A 19,517-nucleotide genomic window follows, 5' to 3' on the forward strand; every position below is an offset into this window, starting at 1 on the left:
CTATTAATTATTAAGGTACTTACTAGGCCCAGAGTAATTTTGGAGCTATAATGTGCAGTGACTGATGTAATGTGGTCCTATGAAAAATACTATAGCTCCTATTAAATCTGACAGCTGCCCATATGAGACGTTTTATCTGATGCAGGGATGTCTGATAAAGGATGAAATGTGATGGGTAATCAAATGACAGGGGAGATAACAATGTCATACGACAATGTAAACAAAGAAAAGAGAAAATAGTAGACTTCATTCTGTCTTGGCCAAAGCAATATTCCATTCATTTTTAACTTAATTTTTGTTGATAAATCCAGCTGCTACATTTTGTAAGCATTATCAAACTAAAAATACATTTTATTGAAATGCATTCTAGAACCTAAAATTAAAAATCATCTGGTGGGACATAATTTTTGTATCTCAGAAACTCTGTTGTTTGTAAGTTTAGTTCCACTATTTATTATAGAAAACATTATAATTTTTCTAATTCAGGGTTGAATTAGTTTTACAGTGACAGTGTACTCTAATAAATTTGAATATACGCACAACTTGAATGGGAGGTTATTTATGAAAAACTAATATTCAATCAAATATGAATGACCCAAAAATTTGAATCGAATTTGATTCAAATTCTAATCGAGTTTTCTTCCGAAAAAAACTCATATATCAGGAAGGCAATTAACATCTTCAAATGGTTCAACAGACCTCTGCCACTGACATGTAAATTAACTTTGCAGGTTTTAGGTGACACATACTCGAATTAGAACTGTTTCCAGGGTTAAGGTGTGATACATCTCCCAATAGTATTCAAATTCGAGTTGGTGATTTAAAATTTTATTTAATTTTTAAATTTGAAATTACCATTGGAATCTTACTAAATCTGCCCCTGTGTGTCTTATTGACCCTGACTGTGGACCTCCATACAATGTCAATACAGGTATGGGATCTGTTATCCTGAAACCTGATGTCCAGAAAGCTCAGAATTATGAGAAGGCCATCTCCAGTAGACTGCATTTTAATCAAATAGTTCAAAATTTTAAAAAATGATTTTCCTTTTCTCTGTAAAAATAAAACAGTACCTTGTACTTCATTCAAATATACAATTAATCATTATTGGAGGCAAAATCATTCTACTGGGTTTAATTCATGCTTAAAAGATTTTTTTGTAGACTTAAAGCATGGAGATCCAAATTATGGGAAGAAACTTTATCCAGAAACCCCTAGGTCCCGAACATTCTGGACAACAGGTTGCATCCCTGGAATAAAGAAAAGGGATATAAATTACTTACCAGATGATACATTACTCCTCTTCCCAAGCAGGTGGTCATTCCATCAGCATCCTACTCCTTTTGTGAATGTCAGGCTATTTATATTTTGTTCTCCTCTACATGGGGAGGCCCATTTATTAAAGGTAAATTTTTAGAGGTATTAGAGCTTTCTGAAACCATTATTAAACTTTATCTCTCTAAAATCACAAAGTATAAATGGAAAAAAGTTCAGTAAAAAATATGAATAACTCTAAAATCTCAAAAAATTTGAGTTTTTCCGTTAATTACTAGGAAAAAATCCAAAAACCTCTCACTAAAAAAAGTCCAATAAGATCAACACAGTTCCCATTGACTTCTATGAGACCTCGACAGCTTTTACTTGAGAGAAAGTTGTGTATTAGAGTTGTTTCTGGTTCTTAGACTTAATAAATCAGAATTTTGTGAATTTTAGAGAATTTTTTTAAAAATTAGAATTTTTAGGGAAAAAATACGAAATGTGAAAAAAAAAAAAAAAGAAATCCAAATGTTATTACATAGGCCCCTACGTATGCTATGAGGGTTTCATTCTATTTTTCCCTAAACTTTTAAAATCCTTTTTTATTACCATTAGTGATGGGCATATCTGACCCAAATCGCTTCATTGAAAAGGAGAAAATTCACCGAAATGCATTGAAGTATATGGGCGACAATTTTTTTTTGATGTGCCACAATTTTTTTCACCTATTGAACTCTATGATTGTAATTTTCACAGAGAAACATGGTGAATTTCGATCATCACTAATTACCACCTCTATATTGTAATCCACTAGTGATGGGCAAATCTGACCCAAATCGCTTCAATGAAAATTTTCGAAAAGGCAAAAATTCACCAAAATGCATTGAAGTATATGGGCGACAAATTTTTTTTGATGTGCCACAATTTTTTTCACCCATTGAACTCTATTGGGGGAATGTAATTAAAGTCGCAAAGAGCAAAACACCAATAAGACTAAAAATCCACATCTCGCAATATTGTTCCTTAAACTGTTATTACATTGTGAATTTTAATTGCACATTGCGAATTTTAATAGCCCAGTCTTAAGAAGTGCTTGAAGGTGTCGTAATCTTTTGGAACAAACATAATGACTTTTTCAGGGCAAACTATAAAATTGGGGCAAACTATAAAATTGGCAAATGGTGTTTCACTGTCGGAAGTGGTCGCTAATATAGCAAAAGCTATATTAAATTTGCGCAAAGCAAAATTTGTTCGCGCAAAGGCATAACTTTTCGCATTGCATATAGTTTTTCCGTTAGCGACTTTTATTACATTCCCCCGAATGAGTGTAATTTTCACAGAGAAACTTGGTGAAAATTTCGATCATCGCTAATTACCACCTCTATATTATAATCCACATTTCCTAGTCTTCACACTGCCTTTACTCCTTTACTCATATATCTGCTCCCATTCTTCTCAACTGCTGTCTCCATTGTTTTCCTCCACTTTTCTTCTCTCCTTATGTATCATTATCTTAACTTAAAAATGGGTTAGGGACAAGAAATATTATGGGGCATTTTTATCATTAAAGCAGAGTTCACCCCAGGGGAGATCTCAAGTTCTCTATTTAACTATCCATGATTTTAATAGGGAATATGTATTAGAAGGTATAAATAGAATTTGCTGTATTTTTCCTTTTTCGATAAATATGCCACTTTGTCATGCACTGTAGTGACGAGGTTAATGTGCAGAATTTAGTGAACATTTCACCATGGCAGGAGTATCTATGTTTAAAAGGAGAAGCAAACTAGATATTATTTATGGTTATATGTGATTGTTTTTAATGAAATATTTGCATTTCATTGTGAAACTGATCTAATAAAGATGTGCTAGGAAAGTGAACTAATATGAGGTGTCTTTTTATAGATATGCAATGCTTATGTCGCCATGGAAACAGACTGCAATAATCCATGTATTCCAATTTGCTCCTACATCTGAAAAAAATCCTTAAAATTGTCTTCTTTTCTTAAGCAGTAGCATTTAATTAACAAAATATTTAGTTTGTATCAGCTTACTGATTGATTCAATGCTAAAACAAATGTGTGCTTTATAATGCATGGCTCAAAGCTAAATATTACCTCTTCTGGATAGCAAATTTGAGGCAGCAAATGTGATGATGCAGAAGGTATTCAGATGGAGAAAAATCTCACCACACAAGTTCACTTTTAATACAGCAGATCATAGACCTTTCCCCACCCATTAAACGTGTCAAGGGTCAAATGGTACACTGCCACCCTAGGGGACCCACACAGCAGTGGACACACAGAAACTTCATTGTCTTTGCATCTTGACCAATCCTGTACCATGACCCACTTGTAATCTTCAACCACATGGCAACCCTCCTCCAGATCCTATGGCCTTCGCCATCTCTTGTTCGCACACAGATAAGTGGTACACACATTATACACTCAACCAACAATTTGACAAGTATACACGCACAAATGCACAATGTTTTCCGTTTTTGGTGTATGAACTGTATAGGGTGTGTTTTTTGCTAAAACGTGCACTTATTTTAGTGCACACTTTTTACATTTTATTTCTACGAATTTATTGCATTTAAGCCATGCATTGCATTTTCTTTTTTTTAAAGGTTCATGCATTGCATTTTCAGTTATATGTTGCTGTTTGTTTCAGTTATACCTTCATTACACAACATGGCTAATGGGAGTGGGATTTTGATCATTAACGTCATTGTGCAATATTTGCTTTTACTGCATTGTGGCTGGGTAGCCTTCTGTCAATACTAAAACTAATAATAATTTACAAATGTTTGCTTCTAACACACAATTCACGTTTCTTTGTTTTACCCAAATATCAGAAAGTTTACATTATTAATTGGGCTGGATAGTTTTGTGTCATCTGCAAATACTGATACATTACTTACAATACCCTTCCCAAAGTCATTAATAAAAGTCGACCCAATACTGAGCCCTGAGGGACCCCACTGAGAACCTTACTCCAAGTAGAGAATGTACCATTAACAAAACCCTCTGTAACCGATCCTCTAGCCAGTTTCCTATCCATGTGCAAACAACTTCATTAAGCCCAATAGACCTTAGTTTAGAAAGCAGTCAGAAATAGGGGCTGGTCTATAACTGAACTGAGCTCTCTTAGAACACAGGGGTGTATGCTATCTGGCCCTGTCGCCTGGTTTACATTGATTTTTATTAAAGCTTTATGAATCATATCCTGAGTCAGCCACTGACTAGATTGAGCTGAGCCATCAGTGTAGCGATGAAGTGAGCCTGGGAGCTCAGACTCATCTATTGTATAAACTGAAGGAAAGAACTGATTTAGCACATTTGCCTTTTCTGTATTTGTTACAACCATACTGGTACCATTATTTAAAGGAGCTACACTCTCAACCTACATCTTTTTAATATAAATATACTTAAAAAATCTTTTGGGGGATAGTCTCAGCCGCAATGCACTCTTCATTTCTTTGCCGCCCAGATTGCTGTTTTACAACATGTATTATAGTGTTTATATTCATTAAATGCAGCCTCTGTCCAAACAGACGTGTAGTTTTAAAATGCCTTTCTCTTCTTTCCTATTAACTTCTTAACTACATTTACTTCTTAAGGGAATAAATTGAAAACAGTAACGATTTAATATAGTTTTAGATGACAATCATTTCTGTTCTGTGTTTTTATCAGAAAACATAATGCTGCAATCAATGCTCTGAAGGGCAGCCCTCAAGGCACTAAAATTAGCTTTTCTGAAATGTATGTTTTTTGTTGCCACAGTGTATATTTGTTTTTTGCGCCAGACATTAAATTACATAACATTATGGTCACTATTACCCTTTGGTTCAATGACTTGCACATTTGCTATAAGTTCTGGGTCATTAGAGATCACTAGATAAAGAATAGCATTTTTTCTGGTTGGCTCCTCAACAACCTGTGCCATAAAATTGTCATGCAACAAGTTTATAAACTTGTTCCCATTAGCTGACCTGGCAGTACTGTTGCTCCAGTTAATATCTTTCTAATTAAAATACCCTATTATCATTACTTTACCCAAACTAGCAGCCTTTTCTATTGGCATCAGGAGCTTAGCTTCCTCCTCCTCACTTACATTAGGGGGTCTATAGCATACTCCTACAATTAATTTGCTGACTCTTTACAATTGGTGAAGAACTCCACCCATAAGACTTCTGCAACCTCATTTTCTAACATCACCTCCTTTTTTTTATATAAGCTTTTAAATCCTGCCTAACAAACAACCATACCCCTCCTCCTTTTCTATTGCCTCTGTCCCTCCGAAACAAAGTATAGGCGGTGATATTAACTACTAAGGCTTAATGGGCATCAGATGATACCTCATCCTGTAAGGTTAATTCACTTTTCAAGAAAAGTTTTCTTAAAAGTTCAGTCCACAATGGTTTATGGTAATTTTTATTATGCCGATACCCTATAACGGCACTCTTTAGCCACTACCTGGATCCAGTCATGTTGTGCTGTAGTGCTGCAGTCATGTTGCTGAATCTCTACTAAGGTACACATTTTTTCTTTGTTTTTCTTTGTTATAATGTTTTATTTTGGGTGAGACAATGCTTCCACTTTACAATAAAAGATCCTGCAGTGTTCTGACTACAAGTGTCATTTTGACATCAGCAGACTATGAATAGTCTGTTCTCCTCTGTATTGTAGCAACAAACTTCAGATGTGGTTGACTCTGCCATTTAAATATGATTGTCTTTGTCCCACCATATCTGAATCCTTAGATAATAATATGAACTGAAGCGAAATATTCAGACAACGCGATGCCACTGGGGGCCTGGGTTTGATCCTCACTTGTACACTATCTGCATGGATGTTTGGGGTGCTTCCAAATGGTCTAGGAGTGTCTTGTGGTATTCTCTAGTGTATAAAAAGGGAAACCAGGTTTAACCTTTTTAGTTTCTAACCTATGGAGAAAGACAAATGGAACCCGGGAGCCTGAACCTTTGGTAGAGAGTCTCTGTCTGACTGAATCAACTTAGAAGAACTGTCCTGAGGTTAGAGCGTATGACAGTGGAAGTCAAGGAAAGGGACACTGTGAATTGGATTATAGGTTGCAAGAGCATAACTGATATTGGTTATATTTTGAGTAATCATGCTCCACAAAGGATTAGTTCATTGGCAATTAGCCACCAGATGATGGACTCTCGGCAGATAGCTCCAGGCCAGTGTACATTTTCTGTAAGAGCTTGTGATGGACACCTTGTTAAGTGACTACTGTGACTGATTTGGACATAAGTAACTTCACTGAAGAATAAGTTCTTCTAACTTTTCAGAAGCTGTTTTTATGAACTGCTGGTGCCAAGTTAATGTTAACAATTGTGAAATATGTGTTATCACCTTAGAAACCCAATCTGCCAATAATACAGCAAGGGTCTAACTGAGAGTAAGTCACATATAATGGGCAGCAGGAGGCCTTAAAATAGCAGTACAGATATATTCAATTATTTAATATCCAAGCATGGCATAATACTGTATATTGCACATTCATTTCTAACACAATCAGGTATTTGTAAATACTCTTCTTTCTGAACTTACCTTTTTTACTCTTTGATCCATTAAACTGCTCAATGCTGTATTTTTCTGTGTAAAACATATTTCACAAAGCCCTTTCATCCATAACTAAACTAGTTTTTGAGACATTTTTATTGGAATCTAACCAGTTTGCCACATTTAAAATAATTATTGATACATTTGAGATGTTTTTAGGTTATCCATAAATCAAAATGGATGTAAACTTAGTGGTTGGTTTCTAGTTTCTGGTTTTCTTACCCACATATTTTTTGTAGATATTATTCCACTAAGAAGAAAAAAAGTCTACTTTCATTATCAGGGACTACAGTGATGCCATGCCAGGTGTCTAGAGAATAGTATAAACACCACCAATATATACTGGAGTGGAAAGGAAGCAAAATATTTTGTGTATTGAGCCAGTGACAGGATGCTGTACATTGACAGTAAACACATGATGCAGTATAGCTCAAAGTAAAATGTAGAACCATCAAATCTATTTAATGAGAGTGATGGTACTTTTATGTGCCACTGCAGATTCTACAGTTGTTGCAATGTGTAAGGGTTAAAATTGATACAAATACAATGGCTTGAATAGACAAATATATACATAAATGAAGCAGTCATGGGAATTCATCACTATTAATAACCTTTATTATTATTTTTAATGTTTTATTGTTTTCCAAGTTAAACAGGCAAGATTTTAATAAAAGATCAAATCTGAATAATGAGGCATAACCATTATTTGTTGATTATCCCACTTGAATCACACTATACATTACCATTCTTTTGTGACTAGGCTTGCAGCCTGACGTGGACAAACAGATCTGTTTATGCATGAAAAGAGAAATTGTACTCCCATTTTACTATGCTCTTTTTTGCTAGTTTTCTCTCTCTTTTCTGTTTGTTACTCTCCTTCTTCTTTTGTGTCTCAGTGTTTTTGGTGTTCTTCAACCAGTGGCATAACTATTATACAGCAGTGTGTTAGTTCCCCACTTACCTACACTTTAAACTTTTCCATTGTGGTCGGAGCTTGTCAAGCGGGGGTTGGTACTTGGGGGCATATTTATTAAAATTAAATTCACTAAAAAAAACTGTGTAAAAAACTGTGTAAAACAATTGGCAAATTTATCAAGAAGTGTTTTATTTTACGCCATGCAAACCCAGATTTGCCGCTGTTATTTTTCCATTGCTTCTAGCAGAAGTCACTCCAGGAAAAAACTTTAAATATTGTACGCAGTTTTTTTATGCCATTTTTTACACGGTGAAGCCTGGTGATGTGCGGCGTATTGTCCCGCTGTTTTTGATACAGCATAATAAATATGCCCCTAAGAGGCTGCCCCTCCAAAAAAAGTCTATAGGTGGTCTGGTGCATACAAGGTACTATATGCAGTGTATACTGTATTCAAGATATACATTTTTGTAGTGTAATCATGCTGAACATTTTTTGTGTATATTGACACCTACTGACACCAATACACAGCTGTCTGAACTTATTGATACTATAAGGTCATCGTACTCTACTGGGGGTATATAAACATACAGTATGGGGAATGGTATGTAGTTTATCTTGAGGACAGTTCCCTTGAGGAACTGAAATGTCAACTTTATAAACTTTTTTTTTTCTTTTTTCACCATTTATCAAGTCCAGTGAGATTATTGGGATAGAGAGAAGCACTTTAACAAGTATAAAGCAACTAGGCCAAAGTAGGTAAAAGCAAAAATGTAACCGATGAATGCGCCAAACACAATAGGACTAAACAACAAGAAAAAGTATGTATTGTTTATCTCTTCCTCAATCTTTTTTTGATTGAATAAACAATTTTTGTTGTTGTTTAGTCATGCTGTGTGCAGGTATATATATATATATATATATATATATATATATATATATATATATATAGTGTGTGTGTGTGTGTGTATCTTTTGATTGTAAGCTCTTGTCAGTTGGGTCTTCTTATCCTATTCTTCTCTGTAAACCTTTGTTTGTTAAACATTTGCAAGATCCTTGATCGTTATAAAATAATGCTGTATAATTAACTTGCACTATATAAATAAATCATGATGATGATGGTATACAGCAGGGAAAGTATTAAACACGTCAACAGTTTTCTTTGTATGTGTGGATTACATGGGCTGTTACAGGCATCTGATGTAAATTTCATGTCAATAACCCCATTACAAATATATTCACTGAGAAAAACATGTTCAATACTTATTTCACTGGTGCATATACACAGTATTTATATAATTATATGCGTGTGTTTTGTTCTGTTTTTAAATCAAAAATAAAATCCCGATTTGGTAACTCATTTATTAAGTAAAACAAAATAATATTTTATTTCAAGAACTGAAATGTACATTGTCATATACAGATACAAGTAACATTTCACATTTTTATAGCACAATATAAATCAAATGGTCTTTCTCCTTGGCAAAAAATAAAATCATATTCTTTTACAACATATTTTTGATATTTCAAGATGTGCTGATGAAGCAATGCAAATAAATAAAAGTGAACAATATATTCTTGCCACCATTTCAATGATCATAGAAATTCTTTACAGAGTGGATGAGAAATATAGGAATGATTGTCAACAAACAATTTGTGTTTTGTCTGCAGATCATTTATCTTAAATATATGAAAATCTGATATGTTGACATGAAACATCTTAAAATGAGACATTACAGCTTCCAAATATCCAAATATAGTTAATATTATCATTTTAGCATTTTATATTAGTACTGTGTGTGTGTGTGTGTGTGTGTGTGTGTGTGTGTGTGTGTGTGTGTGTGTGTGTGTGTGTGTGTGTGTGTGTGTGTGTGTGTGTGTGTGTGTATATATATATATATATATATATATATATATATATATATATATTCCAAATATAGTTTATATTTTGGGACCTAACCCTACTGAATGTGTTACTAATTCAGTCACAAGTAAAAAAAACTCATCTGGATGAGCTACAGTGCAATTGTGATACTACCATCTAAATGCTTTTTTCTTTTCTCTGAAAGCAATCTATGGTAAAATAGAAGAGTGCTGGGGATAAATATATTTTATATTATATTTTGATATAAAATATTCAGGACACTTTTTCTGCTTGCAGATTTTCTATATCTACATTTTAATTCAATTACAATAGTGCTGTAATACTTTATGGTGAATAAAAGATGATAAAAACACAGCACAAATTAGAGGACAGTTGCAGATCCTTTTATTTAAAATAAATCATCATGAAGTGTCAATAAAAGAATAAAGAAGAATGGCGTAAAGTTATACAACTAAGCAAATGCAGAGCAAATAAGACCAAGAAATAAAAGGTGTATCTTTTTCAAACATGTATATATTTTCTACTGGGTTTCTGTAAGGTTGACATATTAAATGGAGGTAAAATGTGCTATGATAGCATCTCAAGAAAACATATATTTTAGCTTATGATTTACTGCATACATAATAAATCATATCTCTTCAATGGGACAGATATTTTATACCTTTATGTTATCTTAGGTATCCTGTAGTATATAGGAGCTTGCTACTCATAGAAATCCACTGCAACAATTATAATACATCTGAGCTAACAGATCATGTTAGAATAACATAGGATGTACATTTTTATACAATCACAATTTGGAGTACTGCAGGGACTATGAGGTAACCCCAAATATGTAGATTCTTTACACACACAATGATGAAACCATACAATCAACTATGTCCCCAAATATGATGATACTCCATGCTTACATTTATTCACAATTAATTTACCAGCACAAACATTTTAAGTCATCCTCCAGCAGCTCCAACACATATCAATCTGTCACTGTCGTAGTCTGTTGATTTAGCTGGACTTCGGATCTCACTGCCATGAAGTACAGGAGGCTCAGGATTCATTCACCAGTAGTAGCCTCTTTCCAGTATAGTTCCTGTTATGGCTCATTTCCATTGCCCCTTTGTCAGCAGTCACAAAGCCATGATAAATTCCGCATAACACTGCAGTTAATAACAGCAGCACCAATATCACATTAATCCCTTGCTAATTTTCCTGTCCTAATTATTTGCATTGATAATATATTATGTATTTTTACATATCTAAATAAATTGAATCTATCTATCATGCACCTCATGCTTTTTGGCTTTAGGATACTTGAATACATTTACATTTATTGTTCAATAAAATGTTAAAGGGGACCCGTCACCCAAAAAAATTATTCAAAATCCTATTTTATCACATTATTCAAGCAAAATTAACTTTAATTACACTATATCAATTATTTGAATCTTGCTTCCTTCAGTCTGGGATTTCAAAATTATAGCAAACAGGCAGCAGCCATTTTGTGCACACTGTTATTAAGATAAGCCTTGTATCATCTCAGAATCTTGTTTGTGCACCAGAATGGGGGACTTGACGTCCATCCCATGCCCTGGCTACACAATTAAATGGTAAAAAGAACGAGGGGAATATATGTAGAGCAGTGACATCTGAATGGAAAGTGAAAGTAATTGTCTGCCCCGCCTCTATGCCACGGGCATAGAGGAGTGGCGAGAATATTTGATTGACAGCTGAGATTTTTAAATGAGTTTACAACAGCTATGAATGATTTAATAAAAAATAGAAATTGGATTTCATGTTTAATTTGAAAAGGACTTTTATTATACAGATTTTTGTGTCTGGGTGACAGGTCCACTTTAAGAGATTACCAGAATTATCAGGGATTATTCAACAATCTCAAGGGTCATGTATTTTTATTCCTTTATTTTTATGAGCCCATTGTATTCATTACCAGCCCAAAACATCCTATCGGGTTCTTTACATTGAAGTGCTGATAGCCAGAAAGAAAGACTTGCACTAAATAATAATAAAAAATATGTTTGCTACTAAATAATAGTAAAGGAATATGTACCTGTGTTATTCAGTCCAGTACATCATCAATCAGACTCAAAGCACATTAAAGACAGCAAGAGAAATTAAATAAAAGAATGCAACCAAAGTTCATTTGCATGGGCACAGTGTTTGGAAAGAAGTGGATGAAACATTTTAAACAACTGGTTATACAAACCAACATGAACACATAAGACAAACATCATTAACTAAGAAAAAAAAGGAAAAAACAGACGCTGATTTAAGATACAATATATGCAAAAATTCTAGATGTTTAAGGCTGGTCAAAAGGTACTTTGATGAATCATTGCCCTCTTAAATTGATTAATAATCTTTCTAAATCTTATAATAATTAGGCCTGTGAAAATGTTGAAGAACCCTGGTGTAAGAAAAGACCTGCCAGCTTAGAAATGCAAGCCTGGATGGCATTTACCTTTTTGTCACATTGTGCCTTCCCAAGCCATTATGAAAGAGATCTGGCCTCTGCTTGCGTGTAACCAGTAATGACAACCTCTTTGCAGTTATCTGTGTGCAAACAACCAGAGATATTCGGAACGCTATTACAAGATTTTTAGCATATTATAAAATAATCAATTCAGCTAAAATTCAAACTGTGATAATGTGGAATAAAAAAAAATAAAAAAAGCAAACTACTGGCAGGACAACTGATTAGCAAATGATGCGATGCCAAGCATATTTTCAGAGCTTTTTAGCAGCCCCGGGACTCTGCAACATTGCGTTAAAATGATGTGTAGATGGAATGGCCCATGCAAATGGTCGAATCGGTTACACTGCAAGTGATAAAGACAGAATTCCAGTGGTCTTCGGAATGAGTCAGAAACTCACAAGAAATAAATCTTCAATGGTGTGTTTTGGAAGCACATTGATATTGCTGCATTTCCCTCAAAATATATGTTTTTTTTATTAAGGTAACAGGCCAGTAGATCAACTTTTAAACCTCATTTTGTATTGCCAGAGGGAAATGATCAGTCGGTACATATGTCGAAACACCTTAAGATACATTTTAATAACTGGGATAAGGAAATCATCTGCTGACCAAACTGTGTTTCTTAACATTTACATTTAAAACAACCCACTGATAACATTGTCTAGGTGAAGGAAGTTCAACCTGAGACGCCCAGCAGATGTTGATCTACAACTTTCAGCATGGGATGAGACCCTCAAGTTGGACATTTCTGTTCATGATATAGGCTACAGCTGTTGTGAGATTTCTTTTTTTCCATCATGAGGCAAAGAGTGCTTAAAGGGATTTCTATTTAGTCAATTCTTGTAAAATCCATTACAATATAGATGGGATGGGTGATCGAGAGCGCCTTAGAGGACAAGGTGAGCTGTACGGTGATGTTACTGGAGACAGTCTTAGAGCATTTCCTGCCAGACCAGCTATGTTGTTTAAGCTTCGGGATTTCTCATATCCTTTTACGAAACATTGCACAGACATCGGTTGAATTCAGCCAGAAAAAGACAAAGACAAACAGTAAGATGAAATGCAATCAATTGTGATTTCATAAAAGAAAAAAGTCCTTTGAGCAGATAATGAGAAGCTGATACAATTTATAGCTTATCTGAATCTCTCAGAAATGTAACCTTCATTATAGACAGCAAATTAACTATCCTGTAATGAATTATCCAATCATTAATAATATTAGTATCAATATTTATATTCCTTTTTTATGTTTTGCTTTGTAAAATATTTGAGGAAAAAATTGCATCAGCTGAAACAAAATGACATGTCAAGCTGCATGGATAAAAAACATATATTATTGAATCACATTAAAGACTGAGACATTATCCATTATATACCCATACGATGTGAAACTTTAAAAAGTGTAGAAAGAAGGAAAGAAGAGAGAACCTTGCTTCTTTCCTTCTTTCTACGATTAATTTTATCCTTGCGTGTACTGTATTTTTACGAAACAATTTAATAAAGAAAGTTAGTAAAACCCCTTTTTTAGTACAGAAACTTTAAAAAGTGGGCTAATGTTGAGATTGCAAATCAAGGATGATCAAACTTCTAATATACATTAACTTCAGACCTACAACATATCAGGGGTCTTTTACTATCCACAAAGTGCAAGTGCTGGAGGGGCCCAAAGGCACCCCCCTCAGTGCTCACATAACCAGTACTTGGAACCTCGGGAATGCAGCAGCAAAGAACACGGACTAGTGCTGTTGTAGAATGGACCCTCTACTACTCCTTAACTTGTGTTATGCACTGTACAGCGCTGCGGCTCCTTAACAGTGCTTTACAAATAAAGTTATACATACATACATACTGTACATGATGTGAAAGTTAGGGGGAGGGTGGGGAAGCCTATGAGTCTCTTTCTACCCACCAATACAATGCTAATGCACTTAATGTAGTAGTCGTGGAGGAAGCAGAGAACTAAGATTTACAGCCAGCAGAATGCAGTGTGCACAGTGCAAATGAGGCCAATTGCTATAATAGGTTACATGTAGTATATGTTTATACTATCTATAAGAAAAGGGATGATATTTGTTTTGTGTGTTATGATGTATATAAGAAACAGAATAGATATAAACAAAAATGTAGATTAAACATTTTACCTCTGTGGTATATATGTACATGTATATTGTTCAGAATTTTCCCATTATTGCTCTACTACATCTAAGGGTGATGGCACATAGGCAACTATCAATTAGCAAGCACTTGCAGAAGTGTCATCTTTTTTGTGCTATTTAAAAAAACTGCATTAAAATATCCAAAAATTCTTGACTAGCATGGCAATCGCCTGCAAGCACTTGTCAGTTAAGTTGCCTAAAAAAAGCAGACTGCTGTGTTTTCAGACAACTGTAAGCTACCTAGAGCTTCCAGGCCCTGGTGTAACTACCGTACAGCAGACCAAGGGGGAGCCTGGGTACAAGTGGGCTCAGGTTGCGAGGTCTGCTGTATGGAATTTCCTTCCTGTGGCCCCTTCTGCCTTCTAATTTTTGCTGTCCGCCACCAAAAACAAACAAGCAGGCAGTCACACTGGCAGCCGTCAGTAGGCTGACAGGGAAGTGCTGAACAAGAGCTCAGCTCCCAGCATTCCAGGTCAGGCTCAGGCCCTCTGAATTATTTATTGTGGTGGGGGGAGGGAGTCCATGGTAGTAATTCCACTGCTTGCAGGTGATTACAAGTCACTTGATTTTTTGTGTTTTTTGGGCTAATTAAAAAGTGTCATTCAAAGTTTCCAAAGCACCCTTACCATAACACTTTTACTATTACTGTTTCATATTTTTTTGTTAGATACAAACTATGCCTGACAGATTTATTAAGGGTTGAAGCTATGTTTTCAAAATTATTAATTTATTCAAGCTTCTGTGAAGTTATAACTGGTTGATTTTGCCATTTCAGCTTTGCCTACAGCCATTGTCTCACTGAACAAGGGGCCAGAAAGCATTTTATAATTCCATTACAAAAAGTAATCATCACTCATGGTAGGACCAGCTAAACAGGGCAATTTCTATATTTTCCTAGGGTTTTCTCAGAACCTGGAATGAGAGATGCCTAAATGCTTGCTGTCATTCCACCTTTATTTAAAGCATGTTAAGGGACAATGTTAAATGTATTGCAAACTTCTAAAGCCCTCCAGTCATATTATGGAATTTGAATGTTGGACACAAAAATATTACTGTTGCAGATAAAACTTTTCATGCTTGAATAAAATGCAAACTAGAACTAAACATAAAAGGTCAGTACATTAACATATGGAGAATTCACTGGCATTTGTATTTCATTTGCATTTTTAGGACTTATTTGGCTAGACCCTAGCCTGCAATGACTGCATTTGCAAAAAAAGTTTATTTCTGGTCTGGCAAATAGTGCTGCTTGGAATTAGAGCATTGCTTTCAGAAATATATGATGATTGCTCTGCAATGGTAAGGTTATCTTATAAATCATATACTTAATTAAATTAATTTACAGGCTGATGTTTCTCTCCAAATCTAGGACCTTTATCAAGTTTTCTTGATAAGATGTCCATGAATATACCTGAAGTTTCACTGATGATGAGTGTGAATGGTTGCAGATGCTTCAGTGAGGTCTGTTTTATAACCAAAGAGACAAATGGCTTATTTACTAATACAAGGTGCAGTAGAAAGCACAATATTTTGTCCACTTAACAGCTTTTTACATATTGACAGATACTTGCATCCTATATACTTGTGACTTGCACCAATTATCGGTTGAGTCCACCTTGCAGAAAAATGTGCAGTGTTCAAAGTACAGGGCACAACAGGGCTGGACTGGGATTCAAAATAGGTCCTGGCATTCCTAGTACACAGAGGCCCAAACAGACCTCACCAGCCCACTTAATGGTCACTTTTTATGGCATCGTACAGGTGCCCCTCTGGCATTTGCCAGAACCCACAGATTGCCAGTCCAGGCCTGGGGCACAACAATACAAAAGGAGCATTCTCAAAAAAGGTGTTACCTCCAGCACACCCTGTGTAATCTGTACATACACATGTGGCTAATTTGTACATATTGAATCACAAGCTTATGCTGTTTCTGGCACCTTAGAATGTTGTAATAAATCAAGATGTGGCATTTTCCATACAAGCAAGAGCTGCTGCTAGTATGTTATGTGAATTAATGTTTGGGCTGATTTTGGTTAAGGGGATGCATAGTGTTAAATGGCATATAAAGAGAATAATACAGATGTATAAATATTCTTTAAGTTAAAACCATGGGGACTTGGGCTTTTCTTAAAAATGGGTCTTTATATAATTTTCACTTCCCTTGAAGGCCCAACCTTAGGAAAATACCTACAATTGCTCATAACAAGGTTCCACATCTAAGAAAATATTGTTGCATCAGCCATTGTTTCAAAAATATCTAGGGCAGCAAATAAATGTTCATCACAAATTCAACAAAATTGTTATTTTGGGCTTTCAGATGTTACCCTCTACCCTCAGTGCCAAAGTTTTGGAACCATGAATTTATACCAGCTTAACTACAATCAAGTACATAATTCTATTTTGTTACAAGAAAAAAGCATATTAGTGAAAAATAAAGAATTGCTGTTTATACAGGACAGTATGAAACTTTCTGAATGTGTAATAAAAAGGAACAAGGTTTGCCCAAGTGCAGTATCCATAGCAACCAATATGACATTTGTTATTAAACAAGTGGCCAATAAATGCTACAAAGTGATTCTATGCTATTGGTGATTAGATCTGTAGCAAACACGGCACCTTTTATTACATAACCCCAAAGTATTTACAGGTAACAGATTTCACACCTATTTACAAATATAACTAAATCCCTTATATTTATTCATTTTTTACAGAGATTTAATTTTATATATATATATATATATATATATATATATATATATATATATATATATATATATATATATATATATATATATATATATATATATATATATATATATATATATATATATATATATATATATATATATGTGTGTGTGTGTTTTTTTGGGGGGGTTTCCGGGTTTCCCCTATCTAAAAATTAAATTAAGATGTCCACCACCAGTAACGTAACCAGAGGGGGCGGGCCCTGGCGGGCCCCTCCCTACACTATTTTCGACCGGAATCCAGTGGTGCGCAAGCTGCCGGGGGGCCCCGAGGGGGTGCAGGCCCTGGCAGAAATACTGAAATATATGGAATAGAGACCTTTAAAGGGAAAAATATACTGCTCACTTTAACATCAACTCTTTCAACTCAGCCCCATTTTTGTCTATAGTGTGTGGTGCAGAGATTCTCTGAAAAGACAAGAGACTTCAAGTTCTGGAATCCATCACTTCACAAAGGATCAAAGTCATGGAGTGATTGCATTACACCAGGAGCAGGTGGGGGAACTGGTCCCACAAAGCATAGAGACAAACTATAATGGTTTCCTTTTAGTCTCTATAATTTGGTGCATACCTTATTCCACAGATTGAAAGGAAAGGGAGAGGGTTTGTGTTAAAAAATACATTTACAGTAGAACCACCATTTTATGATTTTCAGGGGACTGGAAAAAAACATGGTGTAAAATCTGGGAAAATGTAAAATCAGGGAAATGTATTATGCACTAGATATTGGGGGGACTACAGAAAAACAGTGTCAAATGTGGGAAAACGTAAAAATATTTTATTTTGGCAGTTCATATAGTGTTTATATACTTTTTTAGATACACCTAACTGAATATGCTCATGACAAAAAACCTTTAAAATATAACACTAATATACTTTTTGATTCTTGGCCCCTTGATTTAAGGAAGTACCAAGCTTCCAAGACACGCATAACCACACAAGTGTGTGTGTGTGTGTATGTATGCAAATACCATAAATTACTTTTAATTCATAATGTTTCTAATGCTCATCATTGTAAAATCTATAGTGCCATGAAAGAAAGAAATTATGCAGAATATCCAACCTCTAAAGAGCACATTAAGTTCTTGTAAAGTTTGCAAATTTGATTATTTTAAGAACAATGCTATATTTACCTTTTCTTTTCAAATTATTTTTATTAGGTTTAACCTTAAACCAGTATGTTGTTTGACAGAATATTTATTAGTATTTCCACAACATTTAAATTTGGAGTGCATTAGTTTAACAGTGAATAAAAATAATAATAATACAATTTCACCTATATTTATAAATCAAATTCAGGATTTCTCTGCTCAACAATCTAATTAAAAGATTTAGGGGGTTATTTATAAGATTAGGTTTGTGAGGTTTTGCTTACCTGGATTAAACTCACATCTCGAATCAATGTTTTCTAACTTATGAAAAGACTCAAATGTAAAAAAAGACTCGAATCAGTGTAATCGGGGTGAAAAACTAGAATACTCAAATTGATTGAGTTTTCAGCAAAAAAAAAAATAGAATAATTTAAATTGAACAAGTTTTCTAACGAAAACCACTGAAAAAACCCAAACATCATGAAGGCTACAAACATCTTCAAATGTTTCAAGGGACCTCTGCCATTGACTTCTACATGACCTTGATAGATTTTAGCTGGAGTATTTTTGGAGTAGATTGAATTACAATTTGCTGTCATTAGAAATAAACAAAAATTAAGAATCTCATCAGAAAAGTTAAAAATTGTATTGTTGCAAATTTTAGTTTTTGGTCTAATGAAGTGAATAGTAGTATTAATACTATATCCACTTTAGTTTTGTCTCTAATAAATAGCTCAGTTTTATTTCAAAGCATTTTTATGGGGGAGCATCACCATAAGTAGTAGAAAATATAATATATTTTGCTCTTTGCAGTTTGGACAAAATGAAACAGTATGATAATCAGATATCTTTTAATATATTGTACTATATCCAATATATATCCAGTATAAGCCTTATTTGTTGGTCTCTACATTTTTTAGAGTTAATAAAGTTCCTGTTGTTCTGTAAGGTCCATAACAGTTCTTTAGATGTGATATTAGATTTCTTAACGGAAAACCATTTATCTCCAACCTTAAATAAGGGATGATGGTTCTCAGAAGGTAAATTAAAAAACATTTGGGAGATCAGTGAGGTTTTATTCACTGAAGGATCCTCAGTTATTTGTAAAAATTACTAATTGTACATTATTTTCCTTATAAAATTACTTTTATAGCACAATTCTTAAGTCTGTCTCATACACCCTATATGTATTCTTAAATGTATTACAAAAAAGAGGTTCACAGGAAACAGAGTCTAATATATTTAATTTGAAAAATACCTTTTTATTTCCAACTAAGTAAAATCTTATCCATCTCCAATTTAGAAAAAGCTTTTAGATCAAATGATAACCTTGCCATGTTTCTCTAAAAATAGGAAACTTTTTTGGACTATTGTACAACTGCAACA

The 19,517-nt window shown here is 34.3% G+C and overlaps 1 protein-coding gene across 3 annotated transcripts in view; it reads right to left on the minus strand.

The window, feature by feature from the left end:
• Nucleotides 1-9,635: 9,635 nt before the first annotated feature.
• Nucleotides 9,636-19,517, minus strand: part of LOC108705026 (potassium voltage-gated channel subfamily C member 2) — a 133,868-nt gene continuing 123,986 nt past the window's right edge. Inside the window, exons 5-6 of one of the 3 annotated variants that reach the window (XM_041586356.1) lie at nucleotides 12,126-12,217; nucleotides 10,717-10,803 (exon numbers count right to left, since the gene is read on the minus strand). In XM_041586356.1, the coding sequence (XP_041442290.1) occupies nucleotides 12,156-12,217 (62 nt within the window). In that variant the 3' untranslated portion in view covers nucleotides 10,717-10,803; nucleotides 12,126-12,155. Of the gene's footprint in view, nucleotides 10,804-11,436; nucleotides 13,130-19,517 lie in introns of those variants that run through there. The other 2 variants (XM_041586355.1, XM_041586354.1) reach the window with 2 other exon arrangements.

This window comes from Xenopus laevis, chromosome 3L, assembly GCF_017654675.1.
Source record: "Xenopus laevis strain J_2021 chromosome 3L, Xenopus_laevis_v10.1, whole genome shotgun sequence".
NCBI lineage: Eukaryota > Metazoa > Chordata > Amphibia > Anura > Pipidae > Xenopus > Xenopus laevis.